General features: G+C 36.8%; 2 protein-coding genes across 10 annotated transcripts in view; one reads left to right on the forward strand and one right to left on the reverse strand.

The window, feature by feature from the left end:
* Gpatch11 (G-patch domain containing 11) overlaps window positions 1-11,497 on the reverse strand; it is a 97,717-nt gene extending 86,220 nt beyond the window's left edge. For 7 of the 8 annotated variants that reach the window (XR_010040751.1, XR_010040754.1, XR_010040752.1 and 4 more), the window contains exons 1-9: window positions 11,355-11,497; window positions 9,109-9,180; window positions 7,122-7,348; window positions 6,124-6,165; window positions 4,985-5,105; window positions 4,723-4,813; window positions 3,286-3,390; window positions 2,290-2,371; window positions 1,265-1,336 (exon numbers count right to left, since the gene is read on the reverse strand). Coding sequence is in view for 5 of the 8 variants with exons in the window: in XM_063229781.1 (XP_063085851.1) it covers window positions 1,281-1,336; window positions 2,290-2,371; window positions 3,286-3,390; window positions 4,723-4,813; window positions 4,985-5,105; window positions 6,124-6,165; window positions 7,122-7,348; window positions 9,109-9,167 (783 nt within the window). In the remaining 3 variants the exon portion in view is untranslated. Of the gene's footprint in view, window positions 1-320; window positions 1,337-2,289; window positions 2,372-3,285; window positions 3,391-4,722; window positions 4,814-4,984; window positions 5,106-6,123; window positions 6,166-7,121; window positions 7,349-9,108; window positions 9,181-11,354 lie in introns of those variants that run through there. The other variant, XM_003473028.5, reaches the window with a different exon arrangement.
* The window catches only part of Heatr5b (HEAT repeat containing 5B), a 95,135-nt gene continuing 87,634 nt past the window's right edge, over window positions 11,486-18,986 (forward strand). Inside the window, exons 1-6 of one of the 2 annotated variants that reach the window (XM_063229724.1) lie at window positions 11,486-11,635; window positions 12,470-12,617; window positions 14,024-14,235; window positions 16,134-16,242; window positions 17,598-17,747; window positions 18,682-18,853. In XM_063229724.1, coding sequence (XP_063085794.1) covers window positions 12,492-12,617; window positions 14,024-14,235; window positions 16,134-16,242; window positions 17,598-17,747; window positions 18,682-18,853 — 769 coding nt within the window. In that variant the 5' untranslated portion in view covers window positions 11,486-11,635; window positions 12,470-12,491. Of the gene's footprint in view, window positions 11,741-12,469; window positions 12,618-14,023; window positions 14,236-16,133; window positions 16,243-17,597; window positions 17,748-18,681; window positions 18,854-18,986 lie in introns of both variants that reach the window. The other variant, XM_063229720.1, reaches the window with a different exon arrangement.

Raw genomic sequence — 18,986 nt, forward strand, 5'->3', positions numbered from 1 at the left:
AATATCTTCCCCCTGTAAGGCTGGTTCTAGCACTAGGCAGGTAAATGTAGACCATAATGCTGGTAGAGTTATGGGACCATCAAGGTTATCCTCACATTCTCAACATAACTGTTCAGGAACATATTGCCAAAATTCCAGGTTACTGGACAGGGGCTAAGTTGTCCCTATAGCCAATAGGAGAAAGCCAAGCCATCTCCGGTCTAATGATGTTCAACCTGAAACCATCCACATGGTTTTGGGATGAACTACATGTTATGGTATGTTGGGTGAAATGACTGGAACAGATTTGGCTGTAACTTTGGCAGGGAAAGATGGACCCCTTTGTTTTGGCTATTTAACACAATTTTATTAGTTTCACAGAAATGTAAATATTAAATAATAGCATTCAACCATATACATGTATATATATTCGTATTCATAAAAGTAATTAGTTTTCTGGACAAAGATCTGAGGCCTAGAAGTTAACCTCGTTAGTGGGTTTAAAGTTCTCTTGAGTCTTAGCATCAAGAATCCTGATGCCCAAAACAGAGTTACCGATTACTTCAGAATCTCTCAGGGCAGGACATTGTATTACTGTTTCTTAAAGCCTCTCAAGTTAAATTTGAGAGTGAATCAGATCACACTGGCTCAGAGACTAATACAAGTTATAGTATTGATTATCTTAACTTATAGTAGGTCAGCTTTTGCTATTTGCTTGTGTATACTTGAAATCTCCCTGCCTCCACTTCCAGAGTGATGGGATTACAGGTGTACAGCACCACACCTGGCAAGAGCAGTATCTTATTTGACAGGTGATACTGGACAAAGAATCAAGCAGATGTGGCCCAGCCCCTTGCTGGTTCCCTACTCTTAAGGGCTAAATGGCCTCAGAACACAGTGGGCTTTGGCAAGGCCTGTTGTATTCTCTAGTCAGGGAGAAATGCTAGAGAGTTTAATTAGAGAAAAAGTCAATGTCTCTTATTTCTGCTTCATCACTCATAAGGCTGTTCTCCCTCTTGTGTCTTATCTTTCAATTTATTTCAAAGCGAAGCAAAGAATAAGAGTGTTACGTCTTGGTGTCCTTAATCAACCACAAAGCATCACAATACAATCATATATTATAGTTGTCCAAATCTTCACACTTGTGTTGTAAAGTAGAAATGTGCTATTTTTTTTTTTAGGCCAGCAAACAATAATATTCTAAAGTACAAATACTTGTAAAGTACAAAAAGAATAAAGCATTATATGAAGGTCCTCTTTCCTTATTGGAATAAACAATTCTTACTTTATTATGAATAATCTTAGTCGTGATCTGCAGAAGTTGGTCCCGGGCAATTTGAAGATAGATCTTCTTTATCTATAATTGATGTGAGGAAAATAAAAGATTAGTACAACTTTTTATAGTAAACTTTTAGAAAATAATTTCAATATGACATATATTTATAATCAGATGTGTTTCCTAGTTACTCTGCTAAACAAAGTAGAAAGAGAAAACAATCACTAAAACCTCTTCACTTTCAAGTACAAAGTTCTTAAATACAAGTTAGCAAAGGTAGCTTGGGCAAATATATTAGAAGGGGAAGCACTTGGCTTCATTAGACATTTGGCAGTTTTTAAACCAATCTTACAGTGAGAAAAAAATGAAATGAAATTCAATATATCTGATTTGTATGCTTCAGGGACAATATTCTATTTAAATGCACACACAAAAAATCACTTCTAAAAAATGTAGATAAAATCTTTAAAAATAAAGTATGGGGACCAGGAATATTGCTCAGTGGCATAAATGCTTGCCTGGCAAACACAAGGTCCTCACTTCAATTCCTAGTACAAAAAAAAAGAAGCATAACTTTGTCTTTCTCAAATCATTTTAAAATTATTTCTTCTGAAACAACACTCAAAAATTCTTTGCTACATTTCAGTTACTGAAAAGTGAAAAGGAATTCTAATAAGGATTCAATTACTACTTGTGTTTTTGTTGTTTTGTTTTTATGGCACTGGGACTGAACCCAGGGAACATAGTTATAGTCACAGCTCCTTTTGCTTTGACACTGGGTCCCAGTAAGTTATGTGGGCTAGCCTCAGATTTACTGAGCTCTGGGTGAGCCTCTGAGTAGCTGGGATTACAGGCCAGCACTACCAGGTGTGCCTCGATTATTTCTGTAGTCACTATTTCTGAAGGATACTGGTTCCACATTGCCATTTGAATGGACTAAGAAATTTCTATTGTCTATGGGAAATGTGACCTCTACTTAAAATCAAAAGGCATTCATATTTAATATTTTTAGAAAGCATAAAGTATTTTCTTACCTTTGTAGGCTGTTCCACACCAAATACAATACAGATGTTCTTCCCTTAGATAACTAGTCAGTATCTGTAGTTTTTCCAATACCTAGATATAAACCACACACATGTAAATAAGGTAAACTTTGAACAGAATCTCATTCCATTGCACAGATGTTTAATTAGCCCCAGGCCGTACCTTTTCTGCTACACTCTCAGTGATTGGAGGTGTCAAGGGCAGAAATAATACATTTCAACATGTCCCAGTTTACTAGCCACCCTGAAATTTTCAAAAGTCTGCCAGACACATTAAAGACCACTGGTTTAATATTGAAAAAATTGTTTTTGGCTGGCTCTACAGTAATCAGCATCCTTTAGAAACCCCCTTCTACTTTCAAGGCATCTATCCCTCTTTGCCCAAGATGGGGTAAAGGTAAACACTATCTCATTCTGCTATAAAGTTTCTCATTGGTGGTCTCCCAGTTAAGTGGTTACAAAGGCTTTTCAAATTGTTCTTTACAAAATTCTTATACACAAGTAACCACAGGAGTGTGTCTTCCTTTCTTGAATAATCTCCACTTCCTTTTGACTATGTTTTCTGGAGTTTATGATTAAGGGAAAGAAATACACATTAGAATCACTTCTAGAAGTTTAGCAGGAAACAAGGTATACATTAATTTACATTTGCAGTTAACTGATCATCTGAGCTGAAGCTAAAATGAGAAGGTAAACCAAAAGTAAACGGAAAAAATGTGAAATTTTGATATGGGGTTAATAAAAAATTCTGTGAGCTCCCCTCAACCAGGGGTTACTTTTGTCCTCAGAGGACAGACAACAATACCTAAAGACACTGTTGGTTGACATAAGGGGAGGTGCAACTGAAACTAGAAGGCAGAGGCCAGGGACGTGGCTAAACTAAGAATGCACAGGATAGCTGCCCACAATAAAGAACTATCCAGTTCCAAGTATTAATCACGTCAAGGATGAGACACCTGCTATGAAGGAAATAGCGCCAAAACATACACTTAAATCTTCACTCTTATATTCATCTTCATCCTCTTCTTTTTCTTCTTCAATTTCTTCTTCAGGCTTCAACCAGTACCATGCCTCTCTGGGAACCTGAATATTCTGAAAATATAGAATTATTCTCATGAAATATAGCTAAACGTAAGACTATCACAAATACGACGAGTGTATTCAGGCCAACATGAATTCTAATTTTTTTTTTTCTTTCTGTTACTGGAGATTGATCCCTTACTCTGTGCTACATCCACAGCCTTTTCAAAAATTGTTGAGGTAGTGTGTTTCTACATTGCCCTAGCTGGGCTTGAATTTATGATCATTCTGGCTCAGGTTTGAAGAGTTCTGAGATTATAAGAATTTATCACCATGCCCTGCTCACGCTTTTTTAAAATTTGTCTTTCAATACATGTAAATAGTGAGTGCTGCTTTAGGAGTAAAGCACTGTACTATGAATTACGGGAAGGCACAGTCCAATTAGAATGCTCTCTCTGTGTTGCTGCTCACAATCCAGTAGGGAGGATATACTATAGATACAAATGATACACATAAACTAGGAAATCATAAACATCAGGAAATATTGAAAATATTTTTCCTATGGAGATACAGCAAAATGAGATACCACTTCCAGCAGTCTATATTAGAAGGAAACTTAGGAAATTATACTGACATTTCTGGGATGTTAAATGAAGTCATTTTATTCTTTTTTTTTTTTTTTTTTCCCCTTTTTATTGGTACTGGGGATCAAACCCACGACTGCCTGCTTTCAAGGCAGGCACTTATGTCGCCGAGCTAAACCCCTAGCCCCAGTCATTTTATTCTTGTTACATAAAACCGCCAAGATACAGGCAAAGAGAGACCTTTTAAGCCATTCAGATCTGAAACAGACAGGATTCTATCCTTATATACTAGAGACATGTAGTGAATATAGATGAAAACAGGCTAATCTAGGTATCAAATACTATGAAGAACAGAATTTCAAGTCAAATAATCACAAGTTAAATTAGGAGAGGACAAGCTACTTAACCTTTATTGGATAATTCACATAGCTCAAGTTCCTGCAGTGAAGAAGTCATTAGTGTATTATTATCACAATTCACAGTAGTGAATACTAATGAAAGTTTAAACAGATAAAAGACAGATAAACCAGGCTTGCCCCCCCCCCCCACTTCTAGTACAGGGATTGAACCCAGAGCCTTCATAATGAGCTACATCCCAAGTCCTTTCCATTTTCTGAGATAAGACCTCATTAAGTTGCAAAACTGCCCAGGCTGAGCTTGAATTTGCATTCTTCCTGCCTCAGTCCTCAGTGCTGGGACTACCGCTGTGTGTCCCCACGCCTGGCTAAGCTTTAGCGTTCTTTTTCTTTGAATAAAATATGTGGCAAATCATGTTGGGTGGCAAAACGCTTTCTGATACTGAAAGCAAGTACCTGCTTACCTTCTGGGTGTCCAACTGCTGACAGGCTCGCTGGCTTCTTCTAAGATCTCCTTCCAGTTTCATTTCATCTTGCTTATTTTTCAGTCGCATCCTGATTGAAAGAAAAAAGGTACAATAACATCCATGTTCTCTTTAATCACTGCCTATAACTTCTTATCGCTGTCTATTAACTTCTTTAACCATTTTATATTCCCTAATATCAGAGAACATAGCATGGTAAAGAGGATTTGAAACCAAAACCAGTTCAAATACACAGTTTTACCGAAACTGTACAGCAGCCGTTTCTTCAGCTTGGTTTTTCATGTGTATCTTTCTTCTGTAGCTTTCTAATTTTTCTTCTGCTTTCCGTTTTACTAACGCCTCATGACCAATGCCACTTTTCCCTATTCAAACGAAAAATTCTGATGAGGAGTTTACTTTTTTCGAACAATTTAAATACTTGAAAATTAAATGCAATTCTCATACGAATACAATCACTTAAACTTGTTCACTATAATGACAGGAGAAAGTATTAAAATTCTTTGTCCTGTTTTCAGGTTCCAAACTGTTGTTTTCAAATTTCAAATACACAATATTATTTTTACAAAGATCAAAAGTTTCTTTTTTTCTTCTCTTTTGAGACAGGATCTCACTGTGCAGTTCAGGCTGGCCTTGAGCTTACTTTGTAGCCCAGGCAGGTCTCAAACTCCCAATGATCCTCCTACCTCGGTCTCCCCAGTGCTGGGATTATAGGCGTATACCACCACAGCTGGCTATAAGTTTCAGCTTCTAAAACAGTAACATTGTACACATTTCTTAAAATCAGAAAAATAGTATTGATTGTCATACTTTTATGTATGGAAGGTGAATTAAAGATACATCTTTTTCCCTTGAGTTCATCCAAACTATTAAGCAAAACATTTCAGGGATAAGCCTGTCTCAGAACATGGTAAGGACATTTCAATGGATGAAAATAAAATTAATATTGTACTTTCAGTGATTATAATGATTTTCTTCTGCATTTTTATTATTTAGGTTTTATTTTATACCACGACTTCCATTTTTTTTTTTTTTTTTTTTTTTTTTTGAGACAGGTTCTTGCTGTTAGTTCAGACTGACCTTGAACTCACTTTGTAGCCCAGGTTGGCCTGGAATTCAAGTCAATCCTTCTGCCTCAGGTTCCATTGGGATTAATGGCATGTGCCACCATTGCTAGCCCTTAAGATTTATTTTATTTCACTAAAATGTTTATTTCCTCTAGAAAACCTTCTAAAGGGCTTAGAAATTTAACAAACATTTTCCTAAGGGCTTCCTATGGTAAGAACTACAATATTATCATCTTTAAAAGGTATTAAATATTTGTGGTGGGTTTAAGCATAAGTCATTACTGTTGGGAAATATAATCAAAACTAATTTTTATACCTGTTTTGACGTTAAGAGGAATTGGCTCAATAATACCATCTCCTAAAAAAGAGAAAAAATATAAACTTGAAATTCTATGTTAAAAATTTTAGGTCTGTACAGTATGTGACTTTACAATGGTTTAGACATATCCCTCCTTCCCCCAGTTTCAGTGATATTCAATACTGAAATCTGAAAACTAAGACTTTCTACATAATCAATTACCTGCTTAGCCTCCAAATACCTAGTCTTCAGTAAGGCTGACTCATAGTCTCTTAGGCCACCTTCAGAAGTGACAATACTGATATTATAGATCCAAGAGGGTAATAGACTTAAGAGAAAGCAAAGCCTTGGTATGTGAAAATGAAAGCAATTACAATGAACGAGAAAAGATGTACAGCTCACAGAAGTTTACTATAAATGTACTGCCTCTGCATCTTAACAAGCATTTCACTTCCTAAAGAAGTGTGAACAGTTTGTTTAAGTGGTCACTGAGACAGCTGCCATAGGTACAGAGTAAACAGGACAGAGCTCTGCCATCACCCTCAATGCTGCCTCATTATCTTTTGGCCATTGTGCCTCTTAACCCTTGTCCCCATTCTTTGCTTAAGCCATGTCCATCCCAGTTGTTGGTGCTTCAAGGCTGAGCTGGGTTGACAGGCAGCTGTATGCATGTATACAACTATATATGTACTGGGGGTTGAACTCAGGGCCTTGCACTCACGGCCTAGTAGAGAGCTCAAGGAAAGCACTCTACTACTGAGCTACATTCTACTTTAGTCTTGATGAGAATTACTGATGCATGCTAACAGGCCTTGTAATAAGCACTGATAATGGCACAAGTGATATCTAAAATGGATGTGCAAAGATGAACGTCCTCTATAAGGCTTGTCAGCACATAAGAGACAAGGAAGCTTTTAGTTTTTTTATAGGTGGACAGATATTAAATTGTCATCATGGGCCTCATCAGTACATCACATCTGGGTAGTTAGGAATGCCTATTTCTGAATGCAACTCACCGCTCTTGCCTAGAGCTTGACCACTTTTATAGCCCATTTTTTGAAGCAAAGCAAACCCTTTGTTTTCACAGCCTAGTGCATTTTTCAATCCAGTGTCACGTCTTTCTCGCTCTTCTTCTTTTAAACTCTTCTGTCTGTTTTTCAAATTGGCCTCCTGTTGCTTTTCTTCTTTTCGACGGGCTTCTCGGATCTGCCTTAACATTGGCAATCCTGGTCTGATATCTTCCCTGAATGATAAAAGAAATGGTTATCTTAGGTAAGTGCATAGTTTTCTCATAGCTTTTCCATTTAACTGTTTTTTTTTTTTTTTTGGTATGGGGACTGAACTCACAACTGTGCACTTGCCAGGCAGGCGCTTATGCTGCTGAGCTAAATCCCCGGCATGCTAATCAATATTTCAGTATTTCAGCACCCTCTCTATGATCATCTTTATTATTGCTGGTATTATAGCATAATCGGTGATCTCCAAGAGTGACTGTTTTAATAGAATTGATGAAGGGTGGTTACATTTTGTGTGAAACTAAAGAAAGCACAGAGCTGAAGCAACTATAAAACGTAAGTTCAGGCTTTTCTTTCTAGAAGGCCAGCAATAATAAAGAGCAAAGCCTATTAAAAGCTAGATATAGGATGAAGGAATAAATTTTTGTGGAAAAAGAGAAAAGATCAAGGCCATAAGAATAATGTTAGCAGAAAGCCGGGTGTGGTGGTGCACACCTGTAATCCCAACAGTCTGGAGGTGAGGCAGGAAGATCACCATGAGTTTAAGGGCAGTTTGGGCTATATAGTGAGTTCAAGGTCAGCCTGAACTGCATAGCAAGACCCTGTCTCAAAAAACCAAAAGAAAAAGAAAAGAATAATGTTAACAGAAAAAGGGAGAAAGAGGCTAACGCTGCTTTGTATGAACAAACTGCAAGTGTTTCCAGAAAGGAGTAAGACTAACTTTCCAACTTCGCACTTAAAATCAATGTCATTGCTGGTAGAAATGTAAACTAGTACGACCATTATGAAAATCAGTATGGAGATTCTTCAGAAAACTAAAAGCCAAGTTTGATGGCACAAACTCCCAACACTCTGGAGGTTGAGGCAGAAAGATCACTGTGAGTTTGAGGCCAACCCTGCGCTACATAGTGAGTCCAAGGCCAGTCTGAACTACACAGCGAAACCCTTTCTCAAAAAAACCACAACACATGGGGCTGGGGATTTAGCTCAGCGGCATAAGCGCCTGCCTTGCAAGCAGGCAGTCGTGAGTTTGATCCTTGGTACCGATAAAAACGAAAAAGACAAAAACAAAACAAAAAAAACCTACCAAAACACAAATGAACAAAGGGAAAAGAATAACTAAAAACAGAAATTTCATTTGACTCAGCTATTCCCTTTCCAGAAACCTTTCCAAGAGTTTTATTACACGCAAATCAATGTTTCATAGCAGCAAAATTCATAATAGCTAAATCTTGGAGGTAGCCTATCACCCATAAACAAATGAATGGATAAAGAAAATGTGATATTTATACATAATGGAGTACCACTTGACTAGGAAGAGGGACAGATTTGAGTCATCTGTGGGAAAATGAATGCAACTTGAAAACATAACGATATTTGAAATACGTCAGACAATATAAGCTTAAAAAGCATGTTTTCTTTCATATAAGAAATAGAAAGTGTAAATGAAGTATAGAGCCAAATGAAAGGCAGATGTGATGAAATAGGACAGACCTTTTGCAAATGGGAAGGGGTGGAAGTGTGGGGAAGGGAATGTGGAAAGAATTTGGATGTGTTGTGCATATGTATTAACCACCTGCAACGAATGTAATCTAGAAATGGGGGAGGGGAGGGGGAGTAAAAAGAATTAAGAAATGTACCTACTTCCTAAGGTGAACGTAAGCACTATATACTGCAAACATGTACTAATAAGTAAAAAAGTCCAAAATCAATGTCATTACTTCATAGTCTATGCATATTATTGCATTAGGTGTGCACTTTTACTTACTGGACATTAATGAAGGAATCAGACATATAATCCTCTTCTTCTGCCATGTTCAACTTCATATGGCAACACTATCTACAAATCAAATCAAACAAACTCACAATTTTCTTTGGTATACCAAAATGAAAATAAAACTTTAATTATCCCCAGGCATCATCTTTCCCCAGAGCACTATTATGTATTCAAGTGCCCTTTGGGCATCTTTATTTGTGAAGTTCTCAAAGTGAAACAATTCATCTTTCTTTGCAAACCTCTTGGATCCTCTGCATTTTCACATTGTTACTTCTGCTTCTCCCTTTCTGACCCTTATAAACTTATAGATCTCTGTCAATTCCTCCTTCATAATATTTCTCACAGATAATTTTTCCCAGAGTTGTGATGACTACAGACTTTTTTCTCACCTGAACTATTACAACAATCTCTTGAAGACTGTGGGTATTGTTTCTCAGCAATGAGCAAATAAACTAAGACAGATGGAGTATGACTTTTTGGTCAGAACAGACATCATAGGTCTTGGTTAGAGCACTCTAACTATGAAATTGGTTAATGAATTTTTGAAGAAGTCAGCTGTCGTATAATGAAGATACTCAATAAGTTCTACAGAGAAGCCTATTTGACAGGAACTAAGGTCTCTAGTCTATACCCAGCACAAATCTGTGAGAAAACAAACCTTGGAAATAATTTTGAGAAAACAACCTTGGAAATAATTTTCTACTCCTGGTCAAGATGGTTCAGACTTGGCTAGCAACTCCATTATAAAGCTTCTTAAGAAAATCTAAGCTACACTAAGGTGTTAACAAATTTCTGACTCACAGAAACTGTTAAGTCAATAAATGACAATAGGTATCTTAGGCTGCCAAATTTTGTGTACAATTTGTTAGCAAAATACAGTATCACTAAAATCAGAAGACAGAACCTCTCAAATTCCTGGGAGTCCTCTATGTCTCTAACCTACCTGCCTCCTCCTTCGGTTAGTCACTGTTGTGTATTCTATCATCATTTTCTTCCTTATCTTTATATAATTTCATTTTCCATTCATGCAGCCCCAAACATTAGTTTAGTCCTACCTATTTAAAATTATCAGTTTAAAATGTGTATGATTTTATACAATAATTTTGGTGATTCAGATCTTGTATAACGACAGTATTTTTTACACATAATGGTCAGCACTATGCAGTTTATAAGCACCTCAAGACGAAAAGAATAGCTCCACTTTCCAGTTGGGGAAATTAAGAAATTAAGACTCATGGTTAAATGACTTGCTCACAACCGTAAGGAATACAAGTCTCTGTGGTCTCCGAACTGAAAACACAATTTTATTATTTTTTGAAACCTGCAGATTGAACCCCAGGGTCTCAGGTGTGCTATGTAAGAGCTCTGCCACTGAGTTCCACTCTCACTAGATTCTTTTTAAGGGACCCATTTCGGTCTAGACTGCAAGGCAGAGATGAGTGAGGGTTACAGATTTTTTTTCTTTTTTTGGTCTTTTTGAGACAGGGTCTCGCTATGCAGTTCAGGCTGGCTTGGGTCTCACTTTGTAGTGCATAGATCCGCCTGCCTCAGCCTCCCAAGTGCTGGGATTATAGGAGTGCGCCACCAACGCCCCGCTATCAGATTCTTTTTAAAACTCCTTTCCTATTCTTATTCCAATATATAGTAGCATTGTCTATTTCTATAAGACATAAGCATAAAATTTACAAGGGGATAATCCTGGCTGACACGATGGGGCTTGGATCATCACCTGGAGGACAGCAACTTAAATGGATTCTGGGTATAAGTATTTGAAAGGTATTCCTACAGGAATTGAGTGATCGCAGGTGGCATGTGAAAAAAATTTTCCATGGTATATTATCTTTTCCTTTGTGTTAAGATTCCAAATGGCACAGTAGACACACCAATCTACTAGAACATTAGAGTTAATTTTTGAATCAGAAAACTTTTATGGAGTTTTTTTCTTTTTTGCAGAGAGGAGGAGGGGTGTGGTAGCAAGGGTGCTGTTTCATATACAGTTTCACGACACAGCCAAGGGTGGAGATCGACTAAGTAGTTTAAGAGATCGGCAGTAGAAAAGTGACAAGAGATGCCTCATTCCCACACACGTCCCTCAGATGCTGAGGGTTCCTTCCCTCAAGTGTTCCTCCATCCCACCAACACGACTACCTGCGGATGCGAATGCGGCAGATGTTGCGACGGATGGTCACAGCCAATGCGCCCTTCACTACTTTTCACCCTCATCTCCCGACCCTTACCTGACAGAGCGACTCGGCCCGAGGCAGGTCTAGAAGAGCGCGCGCTGCGCATGCGCTGAAAGCGTCTCCTCTTCTGGTGTTTTCACCTCGGCTCTATTGGAAACATTCGGTAGGTGGAGCTAGGGTGACGTGACAAGTGCGCTTGCGCAGAACCAGAGTTTCGCGCACGCGCTTTCCTCTCGTTTCCTGAAGCTAGATTTGCAGGAGGCGGGGCATCCGGGTCCCTAGGCAGCCGCTTCTGGCTCCTGAGCTCAGCTGATCGGCCCTTGCCTGACTAGGAGGTGAGGCCAACCCCCTTCACCGCTACGGAGTGCAAGTTGACACATTCACACGCTAATTTCCCCCCGGACGATTTCAAATAGTTGGAGAAGAAATTCGAGTTCCTAGTGAGCATTTTCTTTTCTGGCCTGGGTTCGGTTCCGATCCTTCGTCTTGTGGGGTTGACGGTCGGCGAACCCCGAGACGTGGAGCTGACAGCTTGAGGAGGCCTGCGACAGCGTCTTGTATCCCCCCAGTCCTGGGCCTGGTCTAGCTGTGAGGTCCTTAGAGCATCCGGGTGAACTAGGTCCCCACGCGCGCGAGGCCTCTGTCAGCTGCATCGTCCGCTGCAGGTGTTGCCACGCACGCCCCTTCCGTGGGGACCTCGTGGCGCTCAATTCGTCCAAGGAAACCTGGGAGGCTTGCATTTTGGATTCTCTATGCTGGGCCAGGTTGCAGCAGGGAGCAGGGCTGAGGAAGCTGCTGTACAGCGGTGAAGGGGGAGAGGGACGGGGTGCAAGGTTCGCTGAGGGGTTCCGTCTTGATGTTTGTAACTATACATTGATTTAATGACCTCTTTTTTGCTGGGCATATTTCTTCAGGCATAATGCCTTTCTGGAATAATTTATCTTTTTTTTCACCTCATTATTCTTTCTCACCAAGCATGCATTTGTTTTTATTTGTACCTTGGTCCTTTTAAAGTTGGTTCTCAGGTTATGCTGCAAAGACGGTATGTAGTACCCCCTCCCCCCCCAAATGAAAAGATATACTCTTCCTTTCTTAGTGATTGCGTTTATGAAACTTGGCTTTTAACATTAAATCATCCTTACACATATTTGTTAATCTGTTAATTTAAGGTGTGAATTAAAGACTTCAGTAATGGAGTTAGCCCACAGTTTATTGCTAAATGAAGAAGCTTTGGCTCAAATCACCGAAGCAAAGAGACCAGTGTTTATCTTTGAATGGTTGCGATTTCTTGATAAAGTTTTGGTTGCTGCCAACAAGGTAAGGTATTGCTGTTTTTCCAATTGGGTTGACATAAAGAGATTAAAAAAAAATGTTTGTAAAGGTTGTGAATCATTTCTGGAGCTTTGACAATTTTACACTAATGAGAATTTCTAGTTTCTCTTTTTTCTGTTGTGTGGTAAACCCAAACTTTGTTTAAATCCAGCTCATTGCCTACCTTCAGTTTTTTCCAAGGCAGCTCAGTGTTAGTGTATGGCCAATGTCATTCTAAAGTCATTTTCAGCAATCACAAGGTCTTGGTGCTATGTGGTAAGACTGTCTTCACCTATCTTTCTGAAGAGTTAATAGTAGACTTTTTTTTTTAATCTCTTGTTCTTCTTATGTAGTCTTTTTGACTCAAGTTCATTTTCTTGCTTGTTTTATTTTCTGTCTGTAAAATTAGACATTTCCTCAAATGACTCACCTTTCTTTGGTAAAATTTAAGAGTGAGTCATAAAATGTCCTCTAGGCAGGTTGAATATTAGTTGGACTTCACTGTATAGTAATTTCTTTGCGGACTTAAATATCTTCAGTTTCTTGAGGCCAGTGATGGCAAACGTTTCAGAACATTCAGTAATAACAAACAGCCGGCTGTAGCAATGTGCTATAGGTTCACCACTACTGCCCTAGGGCTGATTATTTCTGCAGGAGAGAGTTTTCTACTTTAGTGTTTGAAGAATATATGGTTAGTTGCCTAGGATCTGGGAATGGGGGTAGGAAGTGCTCAGGACTTCACCATTTAATATGTAAATTTTTCACTTAATTTCCCTGTTTCAGTGCAGATATCTTTAACAGCTGTGCCTGGACCCTCTAGTCCAGAGATACACTCTGTTAGTCTTTGCAGAACTTTGATTTATTCACTGTTGGCTTAGTACCTAGAATGATGCATGGCATGCAGTAAGTACACAGTATTTCTTGAGCAAATCAGTGCTAGATATTGATTATAGGTAGACCTCAGTGTTGTGTTGTTACCTAGGGCTCTTCAGTTTCTTTTGGTTTTCCTTCATTTACCTGTAATTTTAGATAAACTCCCTGACTTCTTTTATAGGGAAAACATGTCTGGATTTTAAAGCATCATTTATCCATACACCTAGTATTTTGAATTCTCTGTTGGCTTATTTAGTAGTGAGCTGGACTAGAAAATTTTGGATTGGAGAATTAATTTTCTAGAAACTAACTTCTTGGCATTGGAGGGGAATAAAGATTTAAGATAGAAAGGAATAGATAATTTCGTACTGAGCTTTTTAATATAAAAGTTCTTATTTATGGTTAATGTTTAATGTAAACTATACTGTAATTATTAGAGTATCTTAAATGTTAAGTATTTTAAAATTTTGATTAAAAATTAACAAAAGGCATCATAAGAAAAATGATGATGCTCTCTTTTTTTAAATTTTTTATGACAGACTGATGTAAAGGAAAAACAGAAAAAACTGGTTGAACAGTTAACTGGATTAATAAGTAGTTCACCTGGACCACCTACACGAAAATTATTAGCTAAAAATCTTGCAGCCTTGTATAGCATTGGAGATACTTTTACAGTTTTTCAAACACTTGATAAATGTAATGATATTATAAGAAATAAAGATGATACTGCAGCCTACTTACCAACAAAACTGTAAGTACTTATTCTGACAGGAGCCCTTGAAGTTTTTTGTTTTTTTATTTTAAAGATAGTAAAATACAACAAAACAAGACAGAACAAAGCCAATCAAGACCATGCAGTGATATTGGTACAGAACTTCAGAACAGGATACCAAAATAACAATAATAGCTACCATAGTATATCTTGTTATCTTCATAATTTTATTGGTTCTTACAAGATAACTTAGTAAGGGATACTGACCATAAAGACCTCCAGGTGGCTGACACCTGGTACATATATCTAACAATCAAAGTTCTAAGTAGATTTGGGCAAGATTCTAATTCCATATATCACCACTGAGACTTTGACACTACAGAGAATTAGTATGGTGTTAGCAGTTTGCACAGGGGTCTTTCAATAAATTTGAATGGTGATTTGTCTGAGACAAAAAGTGACGAGTTTCTAGGTGACAGAATTAAGGCAAGAATAGGCAAAGCATAGCTCACTGGCTATATCTGGCCTGTCTTGTAAATATAGTTTTATTGGGATACTAACATGCCTACTCATTTAGGTGGTGGTTCCTTTTATACTATAATTGCAGATTTAAGGAGTCTCTAAGCTAAATTCGTAGCTATTCACTTACTATTGGTCATGAAGAGATGTGCTATTACATTTCTTCTTACACATGGCCAAGTGTTCCATTAAAGCAATTTGGATTAAATTTCACAGATTTATATGTAATATCCTACTATTATTTAAAAATTAAGTGTCAGGTACTATGAACAGTACAAATATAAAAAATATTTTTGCTATTTCTGGAGCTTACATTTCTTTTTTTTTTAATTTTATTTAAGGAGAAAAGAAAAAAAACAGTGAAAGGGTACAAGTTATACAGATTTACAGAAGAAAAAATTGAACAGTAGGAAATCACTAGTTAATGGATTACATATTGCCATCTTAGAAATAATTGTTCAAGTCACAAAATTAAAGCTTGTAGAGTGGACATTCCAACAATGATACTGCAAACAGTTCTGTTCAATGATCCAATAAAACTCTGTGATATCATTTTCTATCTTATACACTTAAATATACATGCAGGTATATAGTTTAGAGCACTTTCTTTTCCTCTCTTTTGTACGATGACTATTACACATTTTGGGTTTCATTGCTCCCACGGTTCTTATTGCTTTTTTGGAAGAGAGTAAAACCAAGTGTGACATAACAGACCAGAATCGGTCAAGTCAAAAGGGTGGACATAATAGATAATGTAAAAACATAATACAAGGTGATCAACAATGGTTACCATAATGCCTCCTGCTATCTCTAATAGAATTGCCTATATCGTTAGTTATAATACAATTGAACAAAACAGTAAAGAACAAAACCGACAAAACCAAACCATTGGAGACATTGTAGGTGTTCAAAAGTAGATAAAAGTCAACGAGAATGGGCGTTACAATGAATCTCATTATCTTCACAGCTGATGCCTAAACTTTCGAACCTGATACTATCCAGCAAAACAGAATAGGGGAACATCAGTCAATGGAGTTTACATTTCTGATAGTATGATTAAAGTCATATCAAATAACCAAGTCACAACACACTCAATGATACAATTCTGTCATAATGAGTGATTGACATTGAGTATTATATATAATAAAAAAGGGTTATTGTAGGTCAACATAAATTGGGAAAATCTTCAGAAAAGGAAAACTTGTGTTACTTTCCAAGGGAGTATGATTTATTATATACATACTGACTTTGTATTCCTAACAAGAATACACTTTGATTTACTACAGTATTCTTTTGAAAGTTGAAAGTTCATTAAGGATTATAGGCAAAAGTGTTCTAGACAAATACTGATTTCTAAATCAAGAAAAGTATAATTGTATTGTTAACCTGAAGTATGACCAGTGAAAATGTTCCTGTAGGGCTGCAGTGGCTTGTGTTGGAGCATTTTACGAAAAAATGGGAAGAATGTTAGGCAGTGCGTTTCCAGAAACAGTAAATAATCTTTTGAAATCTCTGAAAAATGCAGAGGTAAGTTTTATACGTTATTTGAATGTTTTGCCCTGGCAAGAGTTAGATATCAGTTAAAAATATCTTTTTTTAAATAACTGGTATTCATACTAGTAAAGCAGAATGTGATTTCAGATCATTACTTACTCTTTTAATGTATATTACCTTAAATTGTAGAAGAGGAAAAAAAGCTTTTCCTTGATAAAGAATAGGTTTACCTATTTTTAAAATTAATTTTATTTTTTGTATTGGCATTTTATTTTTAATGCATTCCTATTAGCTTCCTATGTCTTTCATAATAAATTATCACAGACTTGAAATAATTGAAATGTATTTTCTCACAATATTGAGGACTAGCAGTCTCCATTCAAGTCCTGGTAAGGCCGTGCTTTTTCTGAAGACTAAAGAAAAGTGCTTCCTTGCTTTCCTTACTTCTAAGGTTGTCAGGGATTTCAGCCAGTATTATTTCATCTTTATTTAATTTTATCTCCAGAGACTTGTCTCCAAATGAAGTCATGTTTATATACAGCAAAGTTTAGGACTTGAATTATTTTTAAACAGGACAAGGTTAAACCCATGACAGTTAATATCAAGTAAAAATAGTTGTTTTGTCATGTAAATTTGGTTACTGTCATAAATTTGTTGTCAACTTTGATTAATTAAAAATGGAGTAAACTCATGACTGTTGTCTATCTTAATTTTTTTGTCCAAGAAAACTAAACTAAATATCCTTCAGATGATAGCCTTTTTTGGGAACTATTTGTTAATTTATTAAACAAAAGAGAACATTTTATGTGTCAGACATTAGGCATCTAAAAGTAATAAGAGATGGTCCCTAACCTAAAAGCTTACAATCTAGTGGAAGAAGTCTATATGTGATCAAATATGATATGCCATAGCAAACATATTATTATAACTGTGAATTAGCATTGTGAGAGTACAGAAACAATACTTGGAGTCAGTGACAAAAAGACAAGAGTTTATTTCTGTGATAAGTTTTTAAAATATGTTGCGTGTTTTCTTCCTCTTCCTTCATGGTTTTATTACTTTTAACTACTGTTTAATCTTTCACATTCCTAAACTTTGGTCTCTTGAGTGATGATATCAAAACTTTTCAATCTATTCATGTTCTTATGTTGTATTTTTCATTATGTCATGGAAACATTGGAATATGCTAACATAACTTCTCATAAAACATTTAATTGAAGTTGTTAATTATTCTTACCTTCCAGGTACTTGCTGAGATATTGTATTTTAATCATTGTTATAATTTGGAAGTAAGATCATTAGACCTAGAGCATCATTTCTTGGTGGGTACTTATTAAATATGGAATTGTATTATAGTAATAGTTCTAAAGTTTTATATACACATATAGTCTCAAGGGCGAAGTGAAATCTTAATGAGTCTACAGAAAGTTCTAAATGGATTGGGTGGTGCAGCGGCTTCCTCTCATCGTGATATTTACAAGAATGCGAGATCCCTCTTAACTGACAGATCCATGGCTGTTCGGTGTGCAGTGGCCAAGGTTAGTATGAGGCCAATTTATAATGCTGTTCCTTCTGCTTGCTCTTAGTTAATGATAGTTTTTTCTTTTATGCTTTATGTTTTTTTTTTTTGTCTTTTTCGTTTTTATCGGTACCAGGGATCGAACTCACGACTGCCTGCTTGCAAGGCAGGTGCTTATGCCACTGAGCTAAATCCCCAGCCCCTTCTTTTATGCTTTAAATTATGATAGTATGTTGCAAGTTGTCAAATTTATTGATATAAGATTGTTCATATATTATTTTATCCTTTTAATATATGTTGAGTCTGTAGTGATTTGATTCCTTTTATTCCTGATTTTGGTCTGCCTAGAGATTTATCAAATTGGTTAGTCTTATCTAAGAAGCAACATTGTTTTTCATTTCTATAATTTTCTTTTTTTTTTTTTTTTTTTTGTCTTTTTCGTTTTTTATCGGTACCAGGTATTGAACTCACGACTGCATACTTGCAAGGCAGGCACTTATGCCGCTGAGCTAAATCCCCAGCCCCCAATTTCTATAATTTTCAGTTTTCTAGTTTATTGATTTCATTTCATATATTATTTTTCTTTCATCTTCATCTTTGTTGTGTGTGTGTGTGTGTGTGTGTGTGTGTGTGTGTGTAATAACTGCTTCTCGGTCTGTTGGCTAAGATCAGATATGTGTGTGAAACTGAATATTGAACCCAGAGCCTCACGCATACTAGGCAAGTGCTATACCGCTAAGCTATATTCCCAGGCGTTTTATTTTATTTTATTTTAAGATGTAGTCTCTCACAGGTTGCCTAGGCTAGCCTTGATCCTTTTGCCTCAGTGTGGTAAGTTGCAGAGATTATTGGAAAACATCACCATTTCCATCCCATATCTTGCCTTTGTTACTGCATCTCTGGTAGAAAAAGGTTTATGGTGTAATAATTTTGACTTTTGTTTTTAATTCCAGTGCCTACTGGAACTCCAAAATGAAGCTGTGTTCATGTGGACTACTGAACTGGAAAATATTGCTACTCTCTGCTTTAAGGCTTTGGAAAACTCTAATTATGGGGTACGAGTGTCAGTGGCTAAACTCTTAGGCACAGTCATGGCCACAGCACTAATGCCAAAACAGGCAACAGGTATTGTTTGCCAGCTGATTATATAAATTAACAAATAATTCAAAGATTTATGCTTCCTTTTTACTGCTTCCTTTTAAATTAGTTATTATCTCCAGAAAGATCATCTTAAAGGTTTATTTTTATTTTGGATCTT

This window comes from Cavia porcellus, unplaced genomic scaffold, assembly GCF_034190915.1.
Source record: "Cavia porcellus strain 051 isolate PalLab524CR breed Dunkin Hartley unplaced genomic scaffold, mCavPor4.1 scaffold_1, whole genome shotgun sequence".
In the NCBI taxonomy this organism is placed as follows: domain Eukaryota; kingdom Metazoa; phylum Chordata; class Mammalia; order Rodentia; family Caviidae; genus Cavia; species Cavia porcellus.